The sequence below is a fragment of the Taudactylus pleione genome, unplaced genomic scaffold, assembly GCF_031769625.1.
Source record: "Taudactylus pleione unplaced genomic scaffold, aTauple2 ptg001123l, whole genome shotgun sequence".
Classification (NCBI taxonomy): domain Eukaryota; kingdom Metazoa; phylum Chordata; class Amphibia; order Anura; family Myobatrachidae; genus Taudactylus; species Taudactylus pleione.
This window is the reverse complement of record NW_028285524.1, coordinates 1421389-1443312: the sequence shown is the minus strand read 5'-3', so window position 1 is coordinate 1443312 and position 21924 is coordinate 1421389. Positions and strand designations below refer to the sequence as shown.

At 45.8% G+C, this 21924-nt stretch overlaps 1 protein-coding gene across 3 annotated transcripts in view; it reads right to left on the bottom strand.

The window, feature by feature from the left end:
- Nucleotides 1–21924, bottom strand: part of TTC4 (tetratricopeptide repeat domain 4) — a 47950-nt gene that overhangs the window by 12637 nt on the left and 13389 nt on the right. For 2 of the 3 annotated variants that reach the window (XM_088461872.1, XM_088461873.1), the window contains exons 2-6: nt 20600–20674; nt 20198–20315; nt 15438–15599; nt 13154–13231; nt 9486–9610 (exon numbers count right to left, since the gene is read on the bottom strand). In XM_088461872.1, coding sequence (XP_088317998.1) covers nt 9486–9610; nt 13154–13231; nt 15438–15599; nt 20198–20297 — 465 coding nt within the window. In that variant the 5' untranslated portion in view covers nt 20298–20315; nt 20600–20674. The remainder of the gene's footprint in view (nt 1–9485; nt 9611–13153; nt 13232–15437; nt 15600–20197; nt 20316–20599; nt 20675–21924) is intronic. The other variant, XM_088461871.1, reaches the window with a different exon arrangement.

Sequence of the window (21924 nt, the reverse complement as noted above, 5' to 3'; positions counted from 1 at the left end):
AGTTGGAATAGGGATGTAAGAGCTGGAGTCAAATCCTCAGACTAGAGCTTATAATACTCGCCACTAAAGCCATCTGGCCCCGGAGCCTTATTGAGTTTGAGTGTATGAATTGTACGCCGAACCTCTTCAACCGTCACATCTGATTCCATTATCTCCCGTTGTGACTTAGTTAGTTGAGGTAGATGTGCCTCTGAGAATAGAGTAGATGCTAATTGAGGGGAGTCAGGATTAGCTAAATATAATTCTGAAAAGTATGAATGGAAGCTATTTGCTATGTCCGATGGTGAGGTAATAATGCCTCCCGAGGTTTTTAATTTGGAAATATATTTTCTTTTGGATTGTTGGCGAACCATGTACGACAGTAATTTCCCCGCCTTTCCACCCTACCTAAAATATCTATTCTTAGCATACGACACTTAACTGTGCTTCATTAGAAAGGAAAGTTTCCATGAGATTTTTGTGTTTTATATAAGTGTTTTTGTTGGTGTCCGACGGGTCAGTTAGATAATTGTGGTATGCCTCGCTAAGATTTTGGTTGAGTTTTTGAATGTTTTCTCTACGTTCTTTATTTCTATGTGATACGTAGGTGATTATATGTCCACGCATGACGGCCTTAGCCGCAGACCAAAACAGGACAGGATCATTTTGGTGTAGATCATTTGTGGAACTATAGCAATCCCATTGTTTTTTAAGATATTTTTTAAAATCATCTTTTGAATACAGGTAAGATGGGAAGCGCCAATGTTTATTTGTGTCATGTGGGGATCTCAGTGAGACGTCTAGATAGATGGGTGCGTGATCAGAAATGAGAATATTCCCGATGTACGCCTTTTTTATTCTCGGAAGTAGTGAGTCCACTGCGAGAATGTGATCGATCCTAGTAAACACGTTATGTACATGTGAAAAGAAAGTAAATTCTTTGCTGTTATAATTTAATAGTCTCCATGGATCTAACAAATTATGATGTGAGATTAATAGACGAATTCCATCCCTCCTCCCAGTCAGCCGCGAAGGCATGGCTGGTGATTTATCAATAGATGTGTCAATTACGAGATTAAAGTCCCCCCCAATTATTAGATTAGGGGTGTCCATTTTCATCAGTAAATTGGAGATTTTGAAGAAGTCAAAGTTAGGTGTGTTAGGGGCATAAATGTTAAATAAGGTGAACAATTTGCCAAAGATTTGTATACTAAGTATAATAAAGCGCCCCTCTGGGTCAATGACAGATTTAACAATATTGTATTCTAATCGTTTGTTAAGTAGAATTGCCACACCTCTTTGTTTTCGAGTGTAAGGAGCAGCAATACATTCACCAATCCAAGGACAAGATAGGTTAGCATATGGCCCCTCCACCCAGTGAGTCTCCTGCAGCAATACAACATCGGGGTTAAATGATTTGATGTGTGATAGCACTTTTTTCCGTTTTATGGCTGAATTTACGCCCGCCACGTTCCAAGACAGGAAACGTAAATTAGCAATAGTATTAGTTATAAGTCAAGTAAATAATTATATAGGGTTGGTTATCAACCAACACCTCGCCTCGTATGTTTAGCAGTAAATAATGAATTGGGAATTAAAGCCATCGTCCTGTCCCAGTAAGCTGGACGAATTGGCTCCTGATTATTACAGTATTTTGAAAAGTGACTGGCATTGTGCGAAGGTATGGACCCCCCCGGACCCCGGAACCACCGCTCAAAAAAGGAAGGGGGATAGAGAAAGAAGGGAAAGATAAAGAAAATACAATAAAGAAAAACAAAAATACTAAGTACATATAAGACCCTGTGTGGTATGGGTCAGACATTTTGCTCAAAACAATTTGTGTGTATTGAATTGTGAACCTATGAGTCTTAGACTCAATGCAACTTAGCAAGTGTAGGATATCACCTCAAATAGGGATATTTTAGTTCAGCCGTTAGGAGGGGAACGGTTAAACCCAGCAGGCGAAACTTTCGAAACATTAATTTGCCCATCCGATGGGCGTGGTGACAAATTACACTGAGACCTTGCTGCTTGTGGGGTGTCAAAGGTGTGGGGTGTCAAAGGTGATGGATTTGACATAAAGTATAACTCTCAATTTAGCTGGGTACTGCAAGAAAAATTTAATTTTCTTCTCAGAGAAATTTGCAGATCGCACTGAATTCTCTTCGTTTGAGAGAGACAGTGGTTGAGAAGTCCTGAAAAATGAGTACCGTGAAGTCACGGATTTTTAGGGATGAAACCTTACGATAAGCTCGTAAAATATTTTCTTTATCACGGGGATCTAAGAACCTGGCTATAATCTGTCTAGGCCCAAATAGCAAGGCCAGACTCCGGTGGAAAGGGTGATCCGTTCAGCTCACAAGTGGGATCACCAGGAAGCTCTCACCCCCGTGCAGCTGGTACAATATGAGGCAGGAAGGAATAATTCACTCCTGTCCCGATGTAAGGGGATTGTGTGGAGCTGAGACAGAGAGACATTAAAATGCGGCCATCACGATGTTCCGCCCACCAGAAGTCCCCCACTCCCTTGTTCTAAACTAACTTAAAACCCAGCTTACATTATTCCATATTATCATATTATGCCAAACCTTAGCACAGTTTGGAAAAGTGACCCCTCCAGCACTATAATACTGAATTACAATATCCCCCTCTGCTGTAGGATGTGTATAGGAAGGCACAATTCATCTGTGGAGTAGCGGCCCTGACTAGCTTCAGAGCTAAGGACATGGCCACATCCCGAAAAATTGCGTTTGACACCAGATACAGCTGAGGAGCTAGGAACTGTAAGAACAGAGGGCCTGATTCAGACCCGCTCGCGAGCGCTGAGCGCTCGCAAGCGAGTCGATGTTGGCCCAGTGCGCATGCGCACGATGGAGGCGGCTCCGTCGTGCGCATGCACGAGACCCGGATAGCGATGGGCAAACAGTCACTCCGGGTCTCGTACCAAAGGGGGCGTGCTGTCGATGTTGAGTGACAGCACGCCCCCTTTGGTGGGTGGGCCGGGGGCGTGGCTGCCCAGACGGAGGCGTTCCCATGGGAACGCCTACCGTCTGGGGCCGGCCCCACTGACATCACTAGTGATGTCAGTGGGTGGACTTCTTGCTCTGTAAGAGCAAGAAGTCCACTGGGACTTGCGGCAACGAGACCCTACCACAAGGGTCTCGTCGCAAGTCCGATGGTCTTGACCATCGCGACCATCATCCTGGTCGCTCACACTAGCTATGAGTGGTCACCCACAGCTATGCGAGCGGCCAGAAGGCTGCTCTAAAAAAACAATAGGCTGGCACTGATTCAGAGCGAGCGCTCTGAAAGAGCGTCCGGCTCTGAATCAGGCCCAGAGTGTGGTCCTACAGACTGAGACAGAAGCAGCACTCAACTGCATAATAGAGGAGTCTCCTGGAGCCATACATAGCCCTGTAGGAAACCCAAAGCAAGGAAAAGAAGGGTGCATAATAAATGGGGGCAAAGAAAGTGCTAGTTAATAAACAAATCAGAAGTAGAACAACCTTAGGTCCATCCCCTAAGGACAATACAGCTGACAGGATAGCTAGCGGCATGTCAGGAGTTTATGACTTCAGGAGGAGACGTCAACTGGTCCTTAGTGTCTGACCTACAAGTAGCAATCTAATACCCACTGTTCCTGTGTCCCCAATGCAGTACATTTAGTAATATGTATTTTAAAAGGACAAGTACTTTAAAAGACACAAAGTGCTATGTCTTTAGGGGATGGAAAAAGAACTAGCGAGGGAGATAAGAAAAGGCATGCTAATAAGAGATATGGTAAGAACTTACCCTTGTTATCTCTATTTCTACGAAGTCCATAGGGTTCCACAGGATACCTTGGGGTATAGGCGATGGCGGCAGACAACCGGGCACCACAGAGTTAAGTTTTCAGCCTCCCAAGATGCACTGGGATCCCTCTCCTATACTCCGCCCCCGAGCCTCAGGCACTCAGTTACGTCACAAGCCATAGGTCGGAGGAGGAGAAAAGAGAGAAAAGAAAGTCTGGAACACACAAGAAATCACATTCGTAGGTATCAAATGCATAATACCGTACGAACGTATGGACAGATGACCACGTGGCTGCCTTGCAAAGCTGAACCGCTGAGGCGCCACGTCGAGCTGCCCATGAAGGATCCACAGACCTAGTGGAATGAGCCCTAACAGAAGATGGAACAGGAAGGCCTTCATGAACATAAGCTTCAGAAATAGCCAAGCGAATCCATCCTGTCAACGTTTGCTTAGTGGCAGGCAAACCCTTCTTCCGGAAGCCTTAAAAAGGACAAAGAGTCCGACTTCTAAAAGAAGCAGTGCGGTCGACATAAAGTTTTAAAGCCCGCACCACATCCAAGGTGGCCTCACCAGCCGAAAGGTCCAGTAAATTGAAGGCCAGTACAATAATTTCCTTGTTGATATGGAAACTAGATACCACCTTCGGGAGAAAACCAGGACAAGTGCGAAGCACAGCACTGGTCCTATGAAAAATGAGAAATGGAGGCTGACATGAGAGAGCCCCCAATTCTAAGACCATTCTAGCTGAAGCAATGGCCAGAAGGAATAAAGTCTTAATCGTCAGTCATTTCTTCCACTTAGCCCAGTGGTTCAAATGGCGGTCCTTGAAGAGTACTTAGGACCACAGCCAGATCCCAAGGCGCCACAGGCCGAACAAGGAGGCTGAATGCTTAGCACACCCTGCATAAAGGTACGGATATCAGGAAGTATAGCAATCCTATGATGGAACCACACTGACAGGGCAGACACCTGCACCTTCAGAGAGGCAAGGCGAAGACCCTGATCTAAGCCCACCTGTAGGAAAGCCAGCACCGTGGATAACCGGAACACCCGAGGAGCATAACCTCTAGGGCGACACCACTGACAGAAAGCATGCCATACTTGATGGTAGATGCTGGCAGATGAAGGCTTCCTAGCTAGTAGCATGGTGTTGACCACCGAGCTGGAAAAACCGCTGGACCTCAAGAGGGCAGTCTCAATAGCCACTCCGTCAAAGACAGCCGATCCAGGTCCGGATGATGACAAGGACCCCGAGATAACAAGTCCGAACATTGAGGCAACAGCACCGGAGTGTCCACTTAGAGACACCGAAGGTCTGAGTACCAGTGCCGTCTGGGCCACGCTGGAGCTATCAGTAGCAGCGTGCCGCCTTCTTGCTTGAATTTGCGTATCACTCGAGGAAGAACGGAGAATGGAGGGAAGAGGTACGCATACTGGAAGGTCCAACTGACCGACAGAGCGTCCACCAGATAAGCTTTTGCGTCTCTTGTTCTTGACCCGAACACCGGCAGTTTGTTGTTGTATCGGGAGGCCATGAAATCTATCTCTGGTAGGCCCCACTTGTTCACCAGTAGCTGAAACACCTCCTGGTGAAGAGACCACTCACCTGGATGCACGTCTTGACGGCTGAGAAAGTCTGCTTCCCAGTTGAGGACTCCTGGTATGAACACTGCTGATATTGCAGTGAGATGCCTTTCCGCCCAGGCTAAAATGCGGGACACCTCTGTCAGAGCCGCCTGACTGTGGGTCCCTCCTTGGCGATTTATATAAGCCACCGTGGTGGCGTTGTCCGACTGTACCTGCACGGATCTTCCGTGCAGGACCTGTCTTGCCTGCTGGAGGGCCTTGAACACTGCTCGAAGCTCCAATATGTTTATTGGGAGGGCAGCTTCTGCTGGTGTCCAATTTCCCTGGAAGAAGTGAGGACCCGTCACCGCTCCCCAGCCTCGTAGACTGGCATTCATCGTCAGAAGGACCCAGTCCGCAATCCAAAAGGGGCGCCCCCTGTTCAGATGAGTAGTCTGCAGCCGCCAGGCCAGAGACAGACGTACCTCCAGGGAAAGCACTATTGTCTGTGTCTTTATTCGCTGGGGCAACCCATTCCATCTGGAGAGGATCAACTTCTGCAGAGGTCTGGAGTGGAACTGGGCAAACTCCACCATGTCGAACATCGACACCATGGAACCCAGTAACCTCATCGCCGAGTGAATAGACAGTCGGCGACTCCGCAGGCAAATGCGAACTTTCGATTGTAATGCAGAGATCTTTTCGTCTGTCACAAAGATCCTCTGATGTTGGGAGTCCAATAGAGCTCCTAGATGGAGCATCCACTGTGATGGTACCAGGGAGGACTTCTTCCAATTTATCAGCCAGCCGTGAGTCTGCAATACAGAGACTGTCAGTTGCAGATGGCACTGAAGTGTCTCTGGAGACTCCGCCAACAGCAGGAGGTCATCCAGATAGGGCAACAAGCGAACCCCCTGCATCTGCAGATGAGCTGCCATAACTGCCATAATTTTGGTGAACACTCGAGGCGCTGTGGCCAGACCAAAAGGCAGTGCATGAAATTGGAAATGGTCGTCTACCACTGCAAACCTGAGGAAACGCTGGTGCGCTGAAACAATAGGTATATGCAGTTAAGCATCCTGAATATCCAGCGACACCATGAAATACCCAGGCTCCATCGCTAGGATGATGGTACGCAGGGTCTCCATCCTGAATCGAGGAACCCTCAAAAATTTGTTGAGGGATTTGTGGTTGAGTATTGGCCGGTAGGTCCCATTGGGTTTCTGTACCAGAAAAAGATTGGAGTAATACCCCAATCCCCTCTGAGACAAAGGAACCAGTACTATGACCCCAACCTGGAGCATAGGGCGCAATACCTTCTTGAACTCCAGGGCCTTGTCCTGATTGGACTAGGACCTGTGGTGATGGCCTCCACCGGAAGGACAGGGCGTACCCCTGAGAAACTACTTCTCTTACCCACGTGTCTGAAGTGGTCAGGCACCAGCTGTTGGCGAATTGAAGAAGTCGGCCTCCCACTTTGGGGTCCCCCAAAGAGAGGCCCGTCCCGTCAGGCCGAAGGCTTGTCGTCGGACTTGGGAGCAGGACTCCAAGCCTGCTTCTTTGGCTTCGTAGGTTTCTTGGCAGCAGTCAGCCTTGGAAAGGACTGTACCCTGGACTTACTCTATAGGGCCGAAAGGACGAATAGCCCGACCCTGATGGGACTGTAGCCGATGGCAGGCATGCAGACTTAGCAGCTGCCAGAGTAGCCACAATTTTGTCCAGATAAGGGCCAAAAAGGACTTCTCCATTAAAGGGTAAACCCTCCAAACCCTTCTTAGAATCAGCATCCGCCTTCCAAGAACGCAACCACAGGGTGCGACGAGCTGCCACTGCTGCCGAGGAGATCCTAGAAGAAAGAAGGCCTATATCCAAGGCCGCTTCATTAATGTAGGTGGCTGAGTCCCTGAGATTACCCACCAACTCCGCCTGGTCAGGTGATTAATCCGGGTCCAGAGATGCCTCCAAAGTATCAGCTCAACACTCCATGGCTCTAGCCACCCAGCACACGGCCATAGCCAGTCTGGACACCCCTCCTGCAAGGGAATACATGGATTTGAGACATATGTCAACTTTGCGATCCGTAGGATCTTTTAAGGAGGACATGGAGGGCATAAGCAATGTAGCACTCTTCACTAGACGTGTGACATGAGAATCCACTTGTTGGAGAAATAATTTTCCGCAAAGGAATAAGCCACTGCCCAAACGCCTTTGAGGCTGGTAACTTTTACCCGGAGTTTTCCACGCTTCCTCTAGATAGTCCACTAGCTGACCAGATAGGGGAAATACCGTAGCGTCACCTTTGATATCCTTGAAAAAAAAAAACAGATTTTGATTTGGCCACGGGGGGTTCGTCATCTTCAATTACCAAGGCCGTGCGGACCGCACGTATAAGACCCGGTATATAGACCTTAGACTCCGTCTCCTTAGTACGGAAAGGCTCCTAGTCAGAAAGGTCAAGCATCTCTCCGTCATCAGATGACACATCATCCTGATCATAGTGATCAGTCTGAGATTGCAGCGGTCGCTTATGCTAACTGTCTAGGTAATCCCTGTATGGGAGACGACACCATTGACTGCTGTGAAAATCCCATCTGGGGCAAAGCAGGGGGTGACGTTAGCTGACCCACCAGGGTTGTAAGCGCCTTAGCGAAACAAGCCCAGGGGGGTTCCTGCACAGGTGCAGAGACAGTCATAGGACGTGAGAGGAGAAAACACGCCTTACATAACCCCTCAGAGTGCCCATCACCCTCCACCAACTGTACATGACATACGGTACATTTTGGATGCAGGGGAAAATTATGTTCACTGTCAGATATGATGAGTGACACTTAAAACTGTATGTGACACAACTCACAGACAACAGTAGTAGTGAGGTAAATAAAACACCCTGCGACACCGCACCGCAAGGGCTTTAGCAGAGAAGAACAGGGATAGGTAAAATGGCTGACAGTCAGAAATAAAGTACAGGCAGCAGCGCTAGCATGAAGTCACATTCAAAGCAGAAATCAACCCTGCCCTATCAGCGCTGAGCTCAACTACACAGACATAGAGTCTGATAGGAAACAGCGCTGCATACTCTGACCTGCTATCTGCGGAGGAGAGGTTTGCGGGGGGACCCGGACCACGATGCCAGCCAGCATTCAGCTAAAGCAACGTTTGCCACACCTTGTAAAACGTATGGCCGCTGAGGAGCAGAGGAGGAGACGGAATCCGGGGGAGGAGTGGCTGCACTGGCTCAGACCGCTGTGGAGAGGCAGTGTGCAGCGGGGGAGGCCCCGGCTGCTATGCAGGGAAGGCGCGCTCCCCTGGCCTACATATATAATGCCCGGGACATCAGAGCGTTTCCGCACCGCCGCGGCCCGCTGTCCCGGGGGGTAGTGGTAGCGCAGGTGCAGTACCTGGCTCCACGCTGCGGCCAGTCCCCAGGGAGCCCCCTGCCTGGAGACTCAGAACTGTGCGCGGGACCCCGCCGTTTACCTGTGTCCCCCGTAAATCTGCCCACAGTCCAGGTAACCGCTAGCTGTGACCCCAGTTACCTACCAGGATCCCTGGATCAGTACCGGCGTTCTGGTACCAGCGGGGTGTAGGAGCGACGGCATGGACGTCAGCACTGACTGTCCATGCTGTACACTCTAGGTGTGCAGCCACAGCTGCCTTGAAATAAAACTTCAGGGGCCATCAAATAGCCCCCTCTGTAAAGGTGCTCCGACTCCGAGCCGGGTACCGACGAAAACTGAGTGCCTGAGGCTCAGTGGCAGGGTATAGGAGAGGGACCCCAGTGCATCCTGGGAGGCTGAAAACTTAATTCTGTGGTGCCCGGATGTCTGCTGCCATCGCCTATACCCCAAGGTATCCTGTGGGTACCCTATGGACCCTGCAGTAGAAAAACTAGTTTTACTGAAAAGAGAAACCTGAGGAGCCTAAAGGAACATGCAGAGCAGTGCAGCTCTAGAGAAGTACTGGAGACAAATGCGTGTGGAGTGGCAGTAGGTCATCAGTTAGAGATGTTATAGTAATGAGTGGTGTTTTATCTGCATAATGTCAGCTCAAACTGTTGTATGAAATATACAAATGCTTTTCCATGTACAGGATAAACCTAAAACAACGATGACAACCCATCTATTAGATTAACCATCTCACTTTCTTACATGGAGCTTATCCGCTTTTGTCCTGGTTTCCAACAGTTTCTTCTCACTTGGACTGATCCGTAAACCTTCATCGCACCAATTCAAAGCTTCTGAGTATCTTTTTACTTCCATGTAGCATAGAGCCCCTGTAACAGGACAAAGGCAATCTTCACTATTCAGAGAGGATGCCACTTGCTACATGTGAAGGATATAGAGATATATATATCTAAAAAGATGATCTCGAAGAGTTTATATGTTTTAAAGGTTTTCCCTAAGGCCTGGATGTTCCAAATGGGCTTGAATTTTGGCTCTTGAACTTGCTTACCATGCTTTTATCTTAATAGTGCTGCCAAAGCTGTAATCCCAGTGCTACCTCCTACCTCCCCCCCAACTCTTGTAGATTGGTTCCTAAGGATTGAACTGTATCGTTCAATGGATGATATTGGTTTTCCTGGTCTGATTTTGCGAGTCTCCTCGCTACAAATCCCTGATAGGGGCCTTATAATTCAATGACCATACTCCCTCAGTTATCTGACATCTGTTTTTTGGTCATTGGGTCTCTGGTGGACATCCCTTTCCCTTCCCCCTCCTCCATTGCTTCCTCTCTCTTTTTCTATTCTTTTATTTTCCTTTTCTTATATTGGGTGAATATTTCTTCTTTTTGCATATCCTGGCATGTTTAAAATATGCAAGGTTATACTATGTATACTTCTCAGTTTTCCTGACCAATATTTTTCTGATCTCAATGTGCCAAGATTTGTTTCTAGACTTTCTTATGAATAAAAAAAAAAATGTATATATATATAAATATTTTGTTTGTACACTAAAAATCTGAATAAAAACTTTACTTGCAAAAAAAAAAAAAGGTGATCTCCACAGTGGTTTATCATCACTTTTTTTCTGTTACTTTCACTTCGTTACAGAGCTATAATTCTGTACATTTTTATTCTCTCTCTGTGCTGATTTATAACAGACACTCATGCAGGATGTCATTCAATTTTTAAAGGAGGTAGATACCACAGCCTGTAATGGACACACAACGCAGTCAGCGGTGGAGTGGGCAAAGTATATTCGTTCACTTTAAAATAGTGTCATTATCCAAGTGAGCCCAGATACATTAAAAAACTTATGTGCAGCACTGATACAATGGAAGAGAAAAAGAAAAAAAAAAGTATGTAATATGTGTTCAACAAGATGGACAATTTACTTTTACACATTACCATAAAAAGAGGATTTTTGGACTCCTCATAAAATCTTTTCCTCGTAATCCATCTGGGGGACACAACTAGACTGTGGTTTAGAGGTGATGACACAAGGAACAGGTACTAAATAGTTAACTATGTTCCACTCCCTCTATGCCCTCCCACCTCTCCAGAGCTCAGACCTCAGTTTTATTTCTAATAAAGTCGTTTGGAGAAGTAAGGAGAAGAAAAGCCTATCTAATACAGAATAAGCAACAGGGAGGGAACACGATGGATTACGAGGAATGGATTTTACACTGAATATAAAAGTCCAAAGTGGGGGACACTGCTAGACTGTGGAATGTCCCAAAGCAGGCCTAAAGGGGGGTATCCACTAGGCGATTTTGACAGGCGATTGCACGATAACGAGGTCGTTATCGTGCAATCGCCCACAAATCGGGCATGTAAATGCGCGTGCCCGTTGGTCGTTTTTGCCATCTATCATCGCCCGTACATGCTGGTCAACCTGACGATCCCGACAGGTTCAGCATGTACGGGGAGCAATAGAGAGCACCTACTGTTCTCTTGCTGCCACCGGACCTCTCGGCAATACACGGGAAAGGAAAAAAAGAGTCACAGCCTGATGACGCTGGACACTCAAAACATGTGAGTGACCAGCGTCATCAGGCTGTGACTGTTTGTTTCCCTTCCCGTGTATTGCAGAGAGGTCCAGCGGCAGCAATAGCGGCAGAGAGGTCCGTGTCTTGATCTGCCTAGACTGAACGAGTGAACGTTCAGTCTAGGCACATCACTAGATATACAAACGAAAGTACAATTGCAATGTCGTAATCGTGCTCTCGTTTGTATATCTAGTAGTGGATACCCGCCTTTAGAGTATGGCATGTACAACCTGGCTAAAACTGTAAAAAAAACAAACAAAAAAAAAAAAAAACACTGTACACCAATTGGCGGCTCAGGTGCCATGAATGTAATTTAAGGCATAAAGGCAAAAGTGTGTACCGAGGACCAGGTGACGGCTCTGCACCACCATCCGACCGAGGCTCCATGTCTTGCCGCTCAATAACCTGCACTACTTCAGAGTGAGCCCTAATGGCACGAACACCAGCTTGCTGGAACACATATGGACGCTGGCTGTCTCCAAGAGAAACTGATGATCAGAGGCTCCAAGCAGCAGTGGCCATTGAGAAGTGAAAACCATTGATGGTTCACCAGAGTTATGTACCATCGACAGAGATCACTGATGTCACAATCAATGGTGACCATCGATGGTTAGTCCACAGAGGGCCATCCCTGCTAAGGTCTAAGCTCTGGCGAGATGGAAGACCTTAGAGAGGGGTGGATGGGAGGTGTTGGAGCGTAGTTCTAGTTTGTTAACTATAGAAGGGTATGAATTAGAGGCGAAAAGTCAGAAAATTTTCGCCTATCCGTCTTTTCGCCTCATTCGCCTGTTTCAGAGGCAAAATCATTCCACGCGCGTCCCCGCTTTTCTCCTAATTCAATTGCAAAACAGGCGAAAAACGAAATAGGCGAATGCAGAACAGGCGAAAGGTACTGAAAAAATTGGGGAAGTCAGTCTGTACCCCAGAAAGAGATACACTAACATAGGAAATCAATATACTGTAGATGTGTACTAATAGCCCTAATATAACTATTTTGCTTACTTAAGTTGTGTAAATTGCTTGCTATTAGCATCTTTGTAAAAGTGGTGAAGAATGGCATTAAGCTGTATTTTTTGGTGAAAATAAGTAAACCAGTCAAATTTGGGTTACTTGAAAATGGGTGCTAGCATGTTTTTATGTCTTTAAAGTGAACTTTTTAAAAACGTAAAAAATCCACCTGCTGCATGCACCTGCAATCCCAAAAACACCTGACCCATCCTTGTAGCCCCCCAAGAAGCTTATTTCGCTAGTTTTTATGCTTGTACCCCCACCTTTTACATTTTCACCCCAAAAATGACATGTCTTTTTTGGGGTGTTCTTAGGTTTTTGTTTTTGATTTTTTGTTGTTGCAGATTTGTCTTTTGGGTGGCTGTCCCCAGGGTTCCGAGTCATTTCCTCCCCCCCCACCAAAATAAATATTTTGCACTTCTTTTTGCCTGCTATTGATTGGAGAATCTCTTTTGGCTAATTCAATGTGTTGAGTATCCGCTTAGGCTAAATCGTCCCGGAATTGAATTAGGCAAAAAGATTTTAGGCTAAATTTTTGCAAAAAAGCCTTTTTCGCCTCTAATTGAATATGGCCCATAGTGCCTGCTCATTGTGTCATCCCCTCTAACCCACAGTATAGCAGTGTCCCCCAGATTGGATGGTTAGGAAAGAGTATAGAGCAGAAGGCAGGATTTCTATTCCTCCGCTTTTATAGAACATCCCCAAATTTACATAATTACCTGGAATCACCATACTGACCACCGATGAACCTTTTGTAACTTTCATTGTGGCAATATATTTGATCACAGTCTAATCAATTGCTACCAAAGTATAAGATTACCTCGAATCACCGCCTTTAAGTGGTCTGGTTTGTGCTTTCTTGCTGCAATTACGTCATTTAGAGATGAACGATAGTTACCTGTGAGAACAAAATGTGAGTTTTACATTTGTTTTCTTTTGGAATTTTTATTTACTTACTTGGTGTAAAGGGTCAATATTGTTGTCTCATCCACCTGTAGTAACCTCAATTTTAAATTGATTTGGGAACAGATTTGAATTGGTAAGGATGTGAGTTCCCGTTTTAAATACAGACCAATCAGAATCTGACTTCCCATGCTATAGATCACCCTCCTTGGCACTAGCTTATCCCAAAGTTCAAGAATTATACAGAGAGGAACTTCCGGTGAGCGGGCATCTAGCATGTAAAAATTAGATGATTTGGAAAAACATAACAGACGTAGGGGCCTATTCACCAAAACATTATTATCACATGGGAACTCGCTGCGGGTGTCCTGCCACCTTCCTTCTCCTTAGCCCGGCTCACCTGTCTTCTTTCGGTGAGCCGGGCCACATATCTGCAGTTATTATTATTTTTTTATCAAGAGGGCGTGGCCACGGCTCTTGCAATTAGGCCACGCCCCCTCCTTTACCTGGGTCCGGACGGGCTCTCTGCGGCCCTGGCTGTGGCTGCCTCGTAAATCTTCACAGCCTGTCATGTAAACAGCAGCCTGTGGAGGCGATCGGGGCTGAACGTCATCTGAAAGTAACGATCAGCAACACCATCAAGTTCCGAAAAAAAAAATGCTTTTTCAGAACTTGATGAATAGCCCCGACACTTACTTTTCACAAAAGTATGTGAAAATGTTAATTTTCACATGCTTTTGTGAAAAATAAGTGATGATGTATAGGGCCCGTAGTAACTTTCATTTTATAGGGATTCCAGTCACTCACAGAAGCTCAGCTTAACCAATACATTAGCGGTTTATGACGATAACTCTCCACCACAGATTGAGAGGGCTCATAGCTTGACCAACCAATGAAAAAGTTTTAGATTGTAGGAAAAAAAAATGAAAAAATACTTCAAGCATTTGTGCCAAGCCGGAGGGTCAGAAGTGTATAACCAAAAAGAAGAGCTTTCTCAGAAGTGTGTAAACTCCTACTTGTCAGGAATATTAGATTTTCCCTCTTGTACCCAGCCAAATTGCAGGTAATGGTTGATGGTTGTCCTATTATATTTACTGACAGTAATATAGATCACTATGATAATCCCATTCTATTCTGGGAGACGTCACATTCTTGGTTACACCTCCAGGCTGCGACGGGAGAATACTGCTAGATAGAATTCCCTGCAAGGAGCAGTGTCCAGAAGTTTCCAATGATACATCGGTTGGCTTTCCAACCGCAAAATCCACATATTTATCATCCTTAGGATTTCAGCTTCATCGAATGTTAAATATGCAGATTTTACGGTCGGAAAGTCTGTCGATGTTAATGTAAATCGACCTTTGATAAATTTAACCCTGAGCATCTATGCAAAGCACACAATCAGCATCCACCACAGCAGCAGAGATCCTTTATTACTAAAGAAATGACATCGCTGCTGTACACGAAGCCTAGCAGCCATGTACCCTCTCTATATGGACTCTAAACCTGGGTACACACTATACCAGGGGTCAGGGAACTTTTTTACCTTTTACCCCAAAATATATTTAGATACGCTGACGTTACCCCCCTGATTTGAAAGGAAAGAAATCATATAGTAGTGCCCCCATATAATGCCCCTGTAGTAGTACCCCCATAGTTATGTCCCTGTAGTAGTGCCCCCATAGTTATGCCCCTGTAGTAGTGCCCCCGTAGTTATTCCCCTGTAGTAGTGCCCCCGTAGTTATTGCCCTGTAGTAGTGCCCCCGTAGTTATTGCCCTGTAGTAGTGCCCCCATAGTTATTCCCCTGTAGTAGTGCCCCCATAGTTAGGCCCCTGTAGTAGTGCCCCTGTAGTTATGCCCCTGTAGTAGTGCCCCCGTAGTTATGCCCCCGTAGTAGTTCCACTATATAATGCCCCTGTAGTAGTGCCCCCATATAATGCCCCTGTAGTAGTGCCCCCATATAACGCCCCTGTAGTGCCACTTGTACAAAAACACTTACCTTATTCCTCGCTCCTGCATCCACCGCCGTCCTGTCCGCCTGGCTGCTCCTCGGAACTATGGGAGAAACGTCATGACGTCTCTCCCATAGTGCGCACGGAGAAAGGCGGAAGCTGCACAGGTAGAACGGAGCTATATTTAGTGACATCAGAATATGAGGATATAATATGTTTTTGTGGGATATGCTGTAATGTGCACCTACCTAAATAAAACTGTGCTGCAGCTCTGTTGGTGTACAGCACCGCGTTCAGCTCCGGGTCCTCGCAGTTCTTCTTGATGCCCTCTGTATAAGCAACGATGGCTTTCTTGTAATTCTTCTCTTTAAAGTACTCATTTCCCTCTTCTTTATAGGACGTGGCTTGCTCTGTCGGAGGACCAAAGGCAATGAGCAAACAGGGAATAACAGGTCGCTCCCAAGCAACAAAACATTAATTATTGGTCACCTAGTAATGAGCTATTTTCATATGAACAATCTAAATTTGTGAAAGTACTCAAAGTTATTTTAAGCAAAAGAAGAACTGCGCTCTAAAGTCTATGCTGGGACATCACTAATCAACACATCAATATTGTAAAAAACTCTGAGCCGGAGGGACGCTCACCTCCTATTTACTGCTTGTGCCGCTATTACACCAAGACGGCTATCACCTGGCTGAACTCAGAGCCGGAGGGACGTTCACCTTTCCATTTATTGTTTGTGCCGCTACCGCATTGAGACGGCTATCACCTGGCGCATGGTATACATCGTTTACAGTCTCCACCTTGCAGTGCCCCGGCCACTGACCAGCCTGCTTGAGGTGTCTCTGCTTATTCCGGAGAAGGCTGACAGTCGGCATCATACATCGCTGTTGACTATTACCTGGCTCATTACATGCAAGTAACTCCCGTCACCTACGGCTCTAGCCACACAGTTTTCCGGCTACTGATCAGCTTGCAGGGACACAGTTGCACGCTCCGGAGGGGGCTGACTGACTGCAAGCGAGTTCCACATAAGCTGCCAATTTCCATGCAGCTTTAAGTTACTGACAAGGTACATTTAGGAGAGGGGATGTCAGTTTCCCTTCTGATTTGCCCCTTGTACTGAGTTTTATATACGAGACACTTTACAGAGAGTCGGTTATACTATCACTTGTTCACATTGCATCTATATGAGATTTTTACTCTATAGTTTTATCAAGGATCTCCAGGGTCATTAGCACTCCCTTTTTTAGTGCTTCTACTCAATACTAGTCCATTCTAGATTGTTAATTTTTTATTTAATTGCGTTTAATGTTTACATTGCTTTTGATTTTTTGAGAGTCTGATCAACTCTATTGTATGTACCTATGTTTATGTCCTATTATCCATTTATATGAGTATGGCTATCTAGCCTTATATTATTAAATTGTTTTTTACAATATTGATGTGTTGATTACTGATGTCCCAGCATAGACTTTAGAGCACAGTTCTTCTTTTGCTATATTTACTCCAATAAGGTTGACATAACCTTATCGGACTGCTGAATTATTGTCTGATTCCTCCACTTTATTGGCGCTGGGTTTTTATTCCTCAAAGTAATTTTAAGGCAAAGAGGTACAGCTATGAGAACTATAAAACAGACACATATGAATAATGAGTTGATGTAACACACAGTAACCAATCAGATTTGAACTAGTAGAGTTTAGTAAATTAAAGTATGCCTCTGATTGGTTGCTGTATACAGTATGTTACAGTACAATTATATGTGCATTAGGTTTAGAAAATATTGTATAGTGTATTCGGCATTCTTATTGAATCATGGCTGGTCCATCTGACAGATGCTTCAAATTCTCCCCAGTACAGGACTAGTGCCTCCACATGCTATAGGCATGCCCAGTAATAAAAGGAGTACTGGAAACATAGGGCATTCCAATTCCGTGCCTCCCATTGGGTTTGCTAAGTGGCTTCCGGCAAGGCTGCAAACCAAATATATAATGCTAGGAGCATAATGGGTGCCCTACTAAACTAAATGCCATGTGCCAAAGGTGTCTGACAGCCACTTTAATGGGCTGAATCAATATATGCAAGAGCCTAACCATCCACTAGAAAACAGTGACACCCCCTTACTCTATCTCAGGGAAGTCACTGGCTCCTAGTGACTTGATGGACTAAATAATTGTTCAGTCAGCATCCACTTCAACCAACGCATTAGTACGAAGATACCACAAGGGACGGACATACCAGAGTGCTAAATGTTTAGCTCCCTCTAGTGTTGTAATAATGTAATTATTCACATTCTAATAGTAACCAGTTGCTTAATTATACACAGAGCGTAGGTGTGCTTTGTGTGGAACATTGAGCTTTATATATAGCATGTCAAATTGTTCGTGTTGGTTTTGTTTTTCTTTACTATTAAATAACATGGTGTCGTCCTCGCTCTTACGTGTAATGTAGTCTTGCTGTAAGAGGGCTGTATTTAGAAGTGACCTAAGTGCTGCAAACAAATACACCCCAAGTGACTCACTGAGCCCCACACATGTAATGTCCCTGTATATAACACCTCTTGTCTTTATTATTGCATGTGTGATAAACTGAGTGGGCAAGCCAAAGAGAAGCTATGTTTAATGAAATAGTCATTATAACAAAAAGCTAACTAATGCATAACACACAAATAACGCGTTTTAGAAAAACCCAAATCAGAATTGGATTTGTAGGACTCGGCACGGCAATTATTCAAAGTGTTAATGTGCGGTAAACATATAATAAAAAGCATAGCTAATGCATAAAACCCATAATAATAGAGCAGGTCTAACATTTAGAAACACTTTACACTTGTTTTTTCTCTTACTAAGTGGCCGTTTATAAAAATAAATAACAAAATCATACATAGAGCTGTAGTGTTCTGTTTGCCATATGTAATATGTGGTTATTACTATTGCTCGAAGTGTGCCGGTATACAACGGTATGATATACTGAGCCCTGCTGTGCCTCCCATTGCCCGCCGTGAAGATGTTTGTTCTTGCAAAAGATTGCAAGAACAAACTGGTTTCCGTGGAAGGAGAGCGCCGCCATAATTTCTAATCTGGGACTCTCCGCGAGGTAATATGAGCTCGTGGACCAGCAGCCAATCAGGAGCGGCTGCAGCGACGGCTCTTGATTGGCTGCCTGTCCGCAAGCTAATTAGCTCATGGACAGACCGAGATTAAAAATGATGGTGGCGCTATGCGCTGTCTTTCCACGGAAACCAGTTTGCTTTGTTCTTGCAATCTTTTGGTAGCACGTTCCTCCTCATTCCGGACCCGGCTGTCAAAAAGGGGCCTTCATGCGGCCTGATACTGAAAGATACTGGTAAGTGCTAATCAGTGCTCTGTGGCAAGCTCTGATCTAAGTACTCACCAGTGATGTGGCATCCGCTCACTGCTGGTCTTCTTTTTATATACTATATTTAGTGTTCACTCTAGCTCCGGCGGCAGGCAGGGCGCCGGAGCTAGAGAGGGCATCTTTGTGCGTCCGAAAAAGGGGCGTGTCTATAAGACGCGTCCCCTTTTCATCATACTTGGGGGCGTGCCCAGCACTTACAGACACGCCGGGCAGCCGCCAAGCGCTGCAGACAGTGAGAATAGATGCCGGGCGCATGCGCCCAGCGTCTATTTTCCGGCGGTGACCGGGTCACCGCACATTTCTCCACCCGCGGGAAGACGGCACACGCAGGCTGTGAGGGCAGGGCGCTTTTTGCCCTCCTTCTGGAGGGCAGGGTGCTTTTTGCCCTCCAGAAGGAGGGCAGGGCGCCGCGCCCTGCTAAAACAGCCTAGCGGGAACGCTACTATATTAAAAACGTATAAATGTGTTTATTTCTTTGCCTATGCCCTAACATTACAATACTTCTTACGGTTATGTATATTTCTATGTATGCTCTGACTCCTGCTCCACGCTTTCACTACATACAATTTTATCATAATGAATAGGGCCCTAACAACTAGTGACATCACTGGGGCACTTTGCAGGATTTTTATGAAAGCAGGTTCGCAAGTAACAAAAAAAAAATTGGTAAAAATCAAAATGCTACCTGAAAAATTATGTAAATTTCCTTATACAGTTTATAAAGAAAATATCTGATGGCTTGCAGTAGGTTACAGCATCCAATTTACTAGTGTGCTAGCTTTAATAAATGTCCACATTTCTGGTTCAGCCAGGAAAATCATGGCCAACCAGCACCAGCCTCTGACCTCAGGAACGCAGCGGTGGCTCCTGATTGGCTCCTGATCCACAAGCTACAATTGGAAATGACGGCAGCACTTTGTACTGTCTCTCATGGATGCCTACCGGCCCAGCACCATATAGACACCCTGCTGCTGCTGAGAGGGAGGTAAGAGGCTACTGCTGGTTGCTTATCAGGAGTAGGTTATAGGATGTTGGAGGGACACAGGGGGCGGTAAGAGGCTGCAGGGGAGCTTTACTGTGGCATGATGTGTAAGGGGCACTAATACTGCATGGCATAATTTGTAAAGGGCATAATGTGTAAGATGCATTACTGTGTGTGACAATGTGTAATGGGAATTACTGTGTGGCATAATGTATAAGAGGCACTACTACTGCATGGCATAATGTGTTATAAGGGCACTATAAATTGTGTGGCATAATGTGTATAAGGGGTACTTCAGTGTGGTACACTACATTGATGACATGGGGGTGTGTCTTAAGATCTCACCTCTTTTGAGTGGCCACATCCCCTTTTCTGGCGTGCAAGCACCTTCGGTGCGTACATAGGTACAGCCTTAAATTTTACATACCCCCACTTAAAAATTCCCACTTCGACCACTGGTTATTACATAAATAGCAGCTCTGCTCTAAACATGGAGTAGTGCTGACTTCACCCTCAGACATGGAGCAGGATTGATTGCAGAGTAGAGGGGGATCGGCACACGGACATTATGGTAACGATTCATATCAATTGCATGCGTGTGCACCATAATGCCACCACTGTTATATATAAAGCAGTTATAATACCTTTAGGGGAGCGATCGCTATCAAACAGCATAGACTGAATGCAGGCTAACTCTGGCGCTCTCTCTGGGTCAATTTCATCAGGTGTTTTCTTCATAAACATTGGAATCTTTTCAAACTCCTGTAATGTATGGGGAAAATGTATATTATAAAACACATACAAGGACATATACATGCATTCAGGTACAGTGTGTACTATAGCCGTACTTCTCTGTATACCCCAACATTACTGCTAGAAAGTTACTTCAATACTTCATCTCTGCTTATGAACAGCCGGGAGGTTGTCTGATGTACTGCTGTTAATGAAGGATGGCACCTGAATGCAAACAACTACCCAACCCCCAATGCAGGTCACATACTGCAGAGACATAACCCCATTGCCAGCTATAACTTGCACAGACACACCTGAATCGCCTGCTAGATATTGCTCATTGATCTGGAACAGGCAGGGAGGTGCAAGCAGTTGGCTTCCCAGGCGTCCTAGGTGATAGAAAATATGAGATATGGTAAGAACTTACACTTGTTATCTCTATTTCTACGAAGTCCATAGGGTTCCACAGGATACCTTGGGGTATAGGCGATGGCGGCAGACATCCAGGCACCACAGAGTTAAATTTTCAGCCTCCCAGGATGCACTGGGGTCCCTCTCCTATACCCCGCCCCCGAGCCTCAGGCCACTCAGTTTCGTAACAAGCCATAGGCCGGAGCAGGAGCAAAAAAGAGAGAGAAGACAGTCTGGAACACACAAGAATCACATTCTCACCAGAAGGAGACGGAGAAACCGGTGACCAGATCAAAGCCCATCTGCAGTACAGGTGCGACAGGGCGGGAGTCCTGTGGAACCCTATGGACTTCGTAGAAATAGAGATAACAAGGGTAAGTTCTTACCATATCTCATATTTTCTACTTCAGGGTCCATAGGGTATCCACATGATACCTTGGGGATGTCCCAAAGCAGTATCCTTTAAGGGTGGGGACGCTCCTGTGCTGTAAGGAGAATCCGCCGCCGAAAGGAAGCATCCTGAGAGGCGAAGGTATCAAAAGCATAATACCTTACAAAAATATGGACAGATGACCACGTGGCTGCCAATCACCGCTGAGGCGCCACGTCGAACTGCCCACGAAGGACCCACAGACCTAGTGGAAGAGCTTTAATAGAAGATGGAACAGGAAGACCTGTGAATCCATCCTGCCAAAGTTAGCGTAGTGGCAGGCCAACCCTTTTTATGGAAACAAGAAAGGACAAAACCGAGAGTCTGATTTCCTAAATGGACTGGTACGGTCAACTTAAATTCTTAGCGCCCGTACCACAGCCAAATAGGCCTCACCAGCAGACAGGACTGGGGAAGTAAAGGCAAGCACTGCCCTGTTCCTAGGAAAGATGAGAAAAAGGGAGGTCTACATGACAGAGCCTCCCATTCTGAGATCCTACTGGCCAAATTAAGAGCCAGAAGGAATACAGTCCTAGCCGTAAGCCATTTGAAATCCACTGAGCCCAGTGGATCAAATGGCGGTCCTCAGAGAGCCCTAAGGACCACAGCCAAATCCCAAGGAGCCACAGGTGGAACAAAGGGATGCTGAATATAACGTACACCCTGCACAAAGGTGCGGACATCAGAAAGAGTAGCAATCCTACACTGAAACCATACTAACAGGGCAGAAACCTGCACCTTCAGGTAAGCAAGGCGAAGACCGTTATCTAAGCCCACCTGTAGGAAAGCCAACCTCTG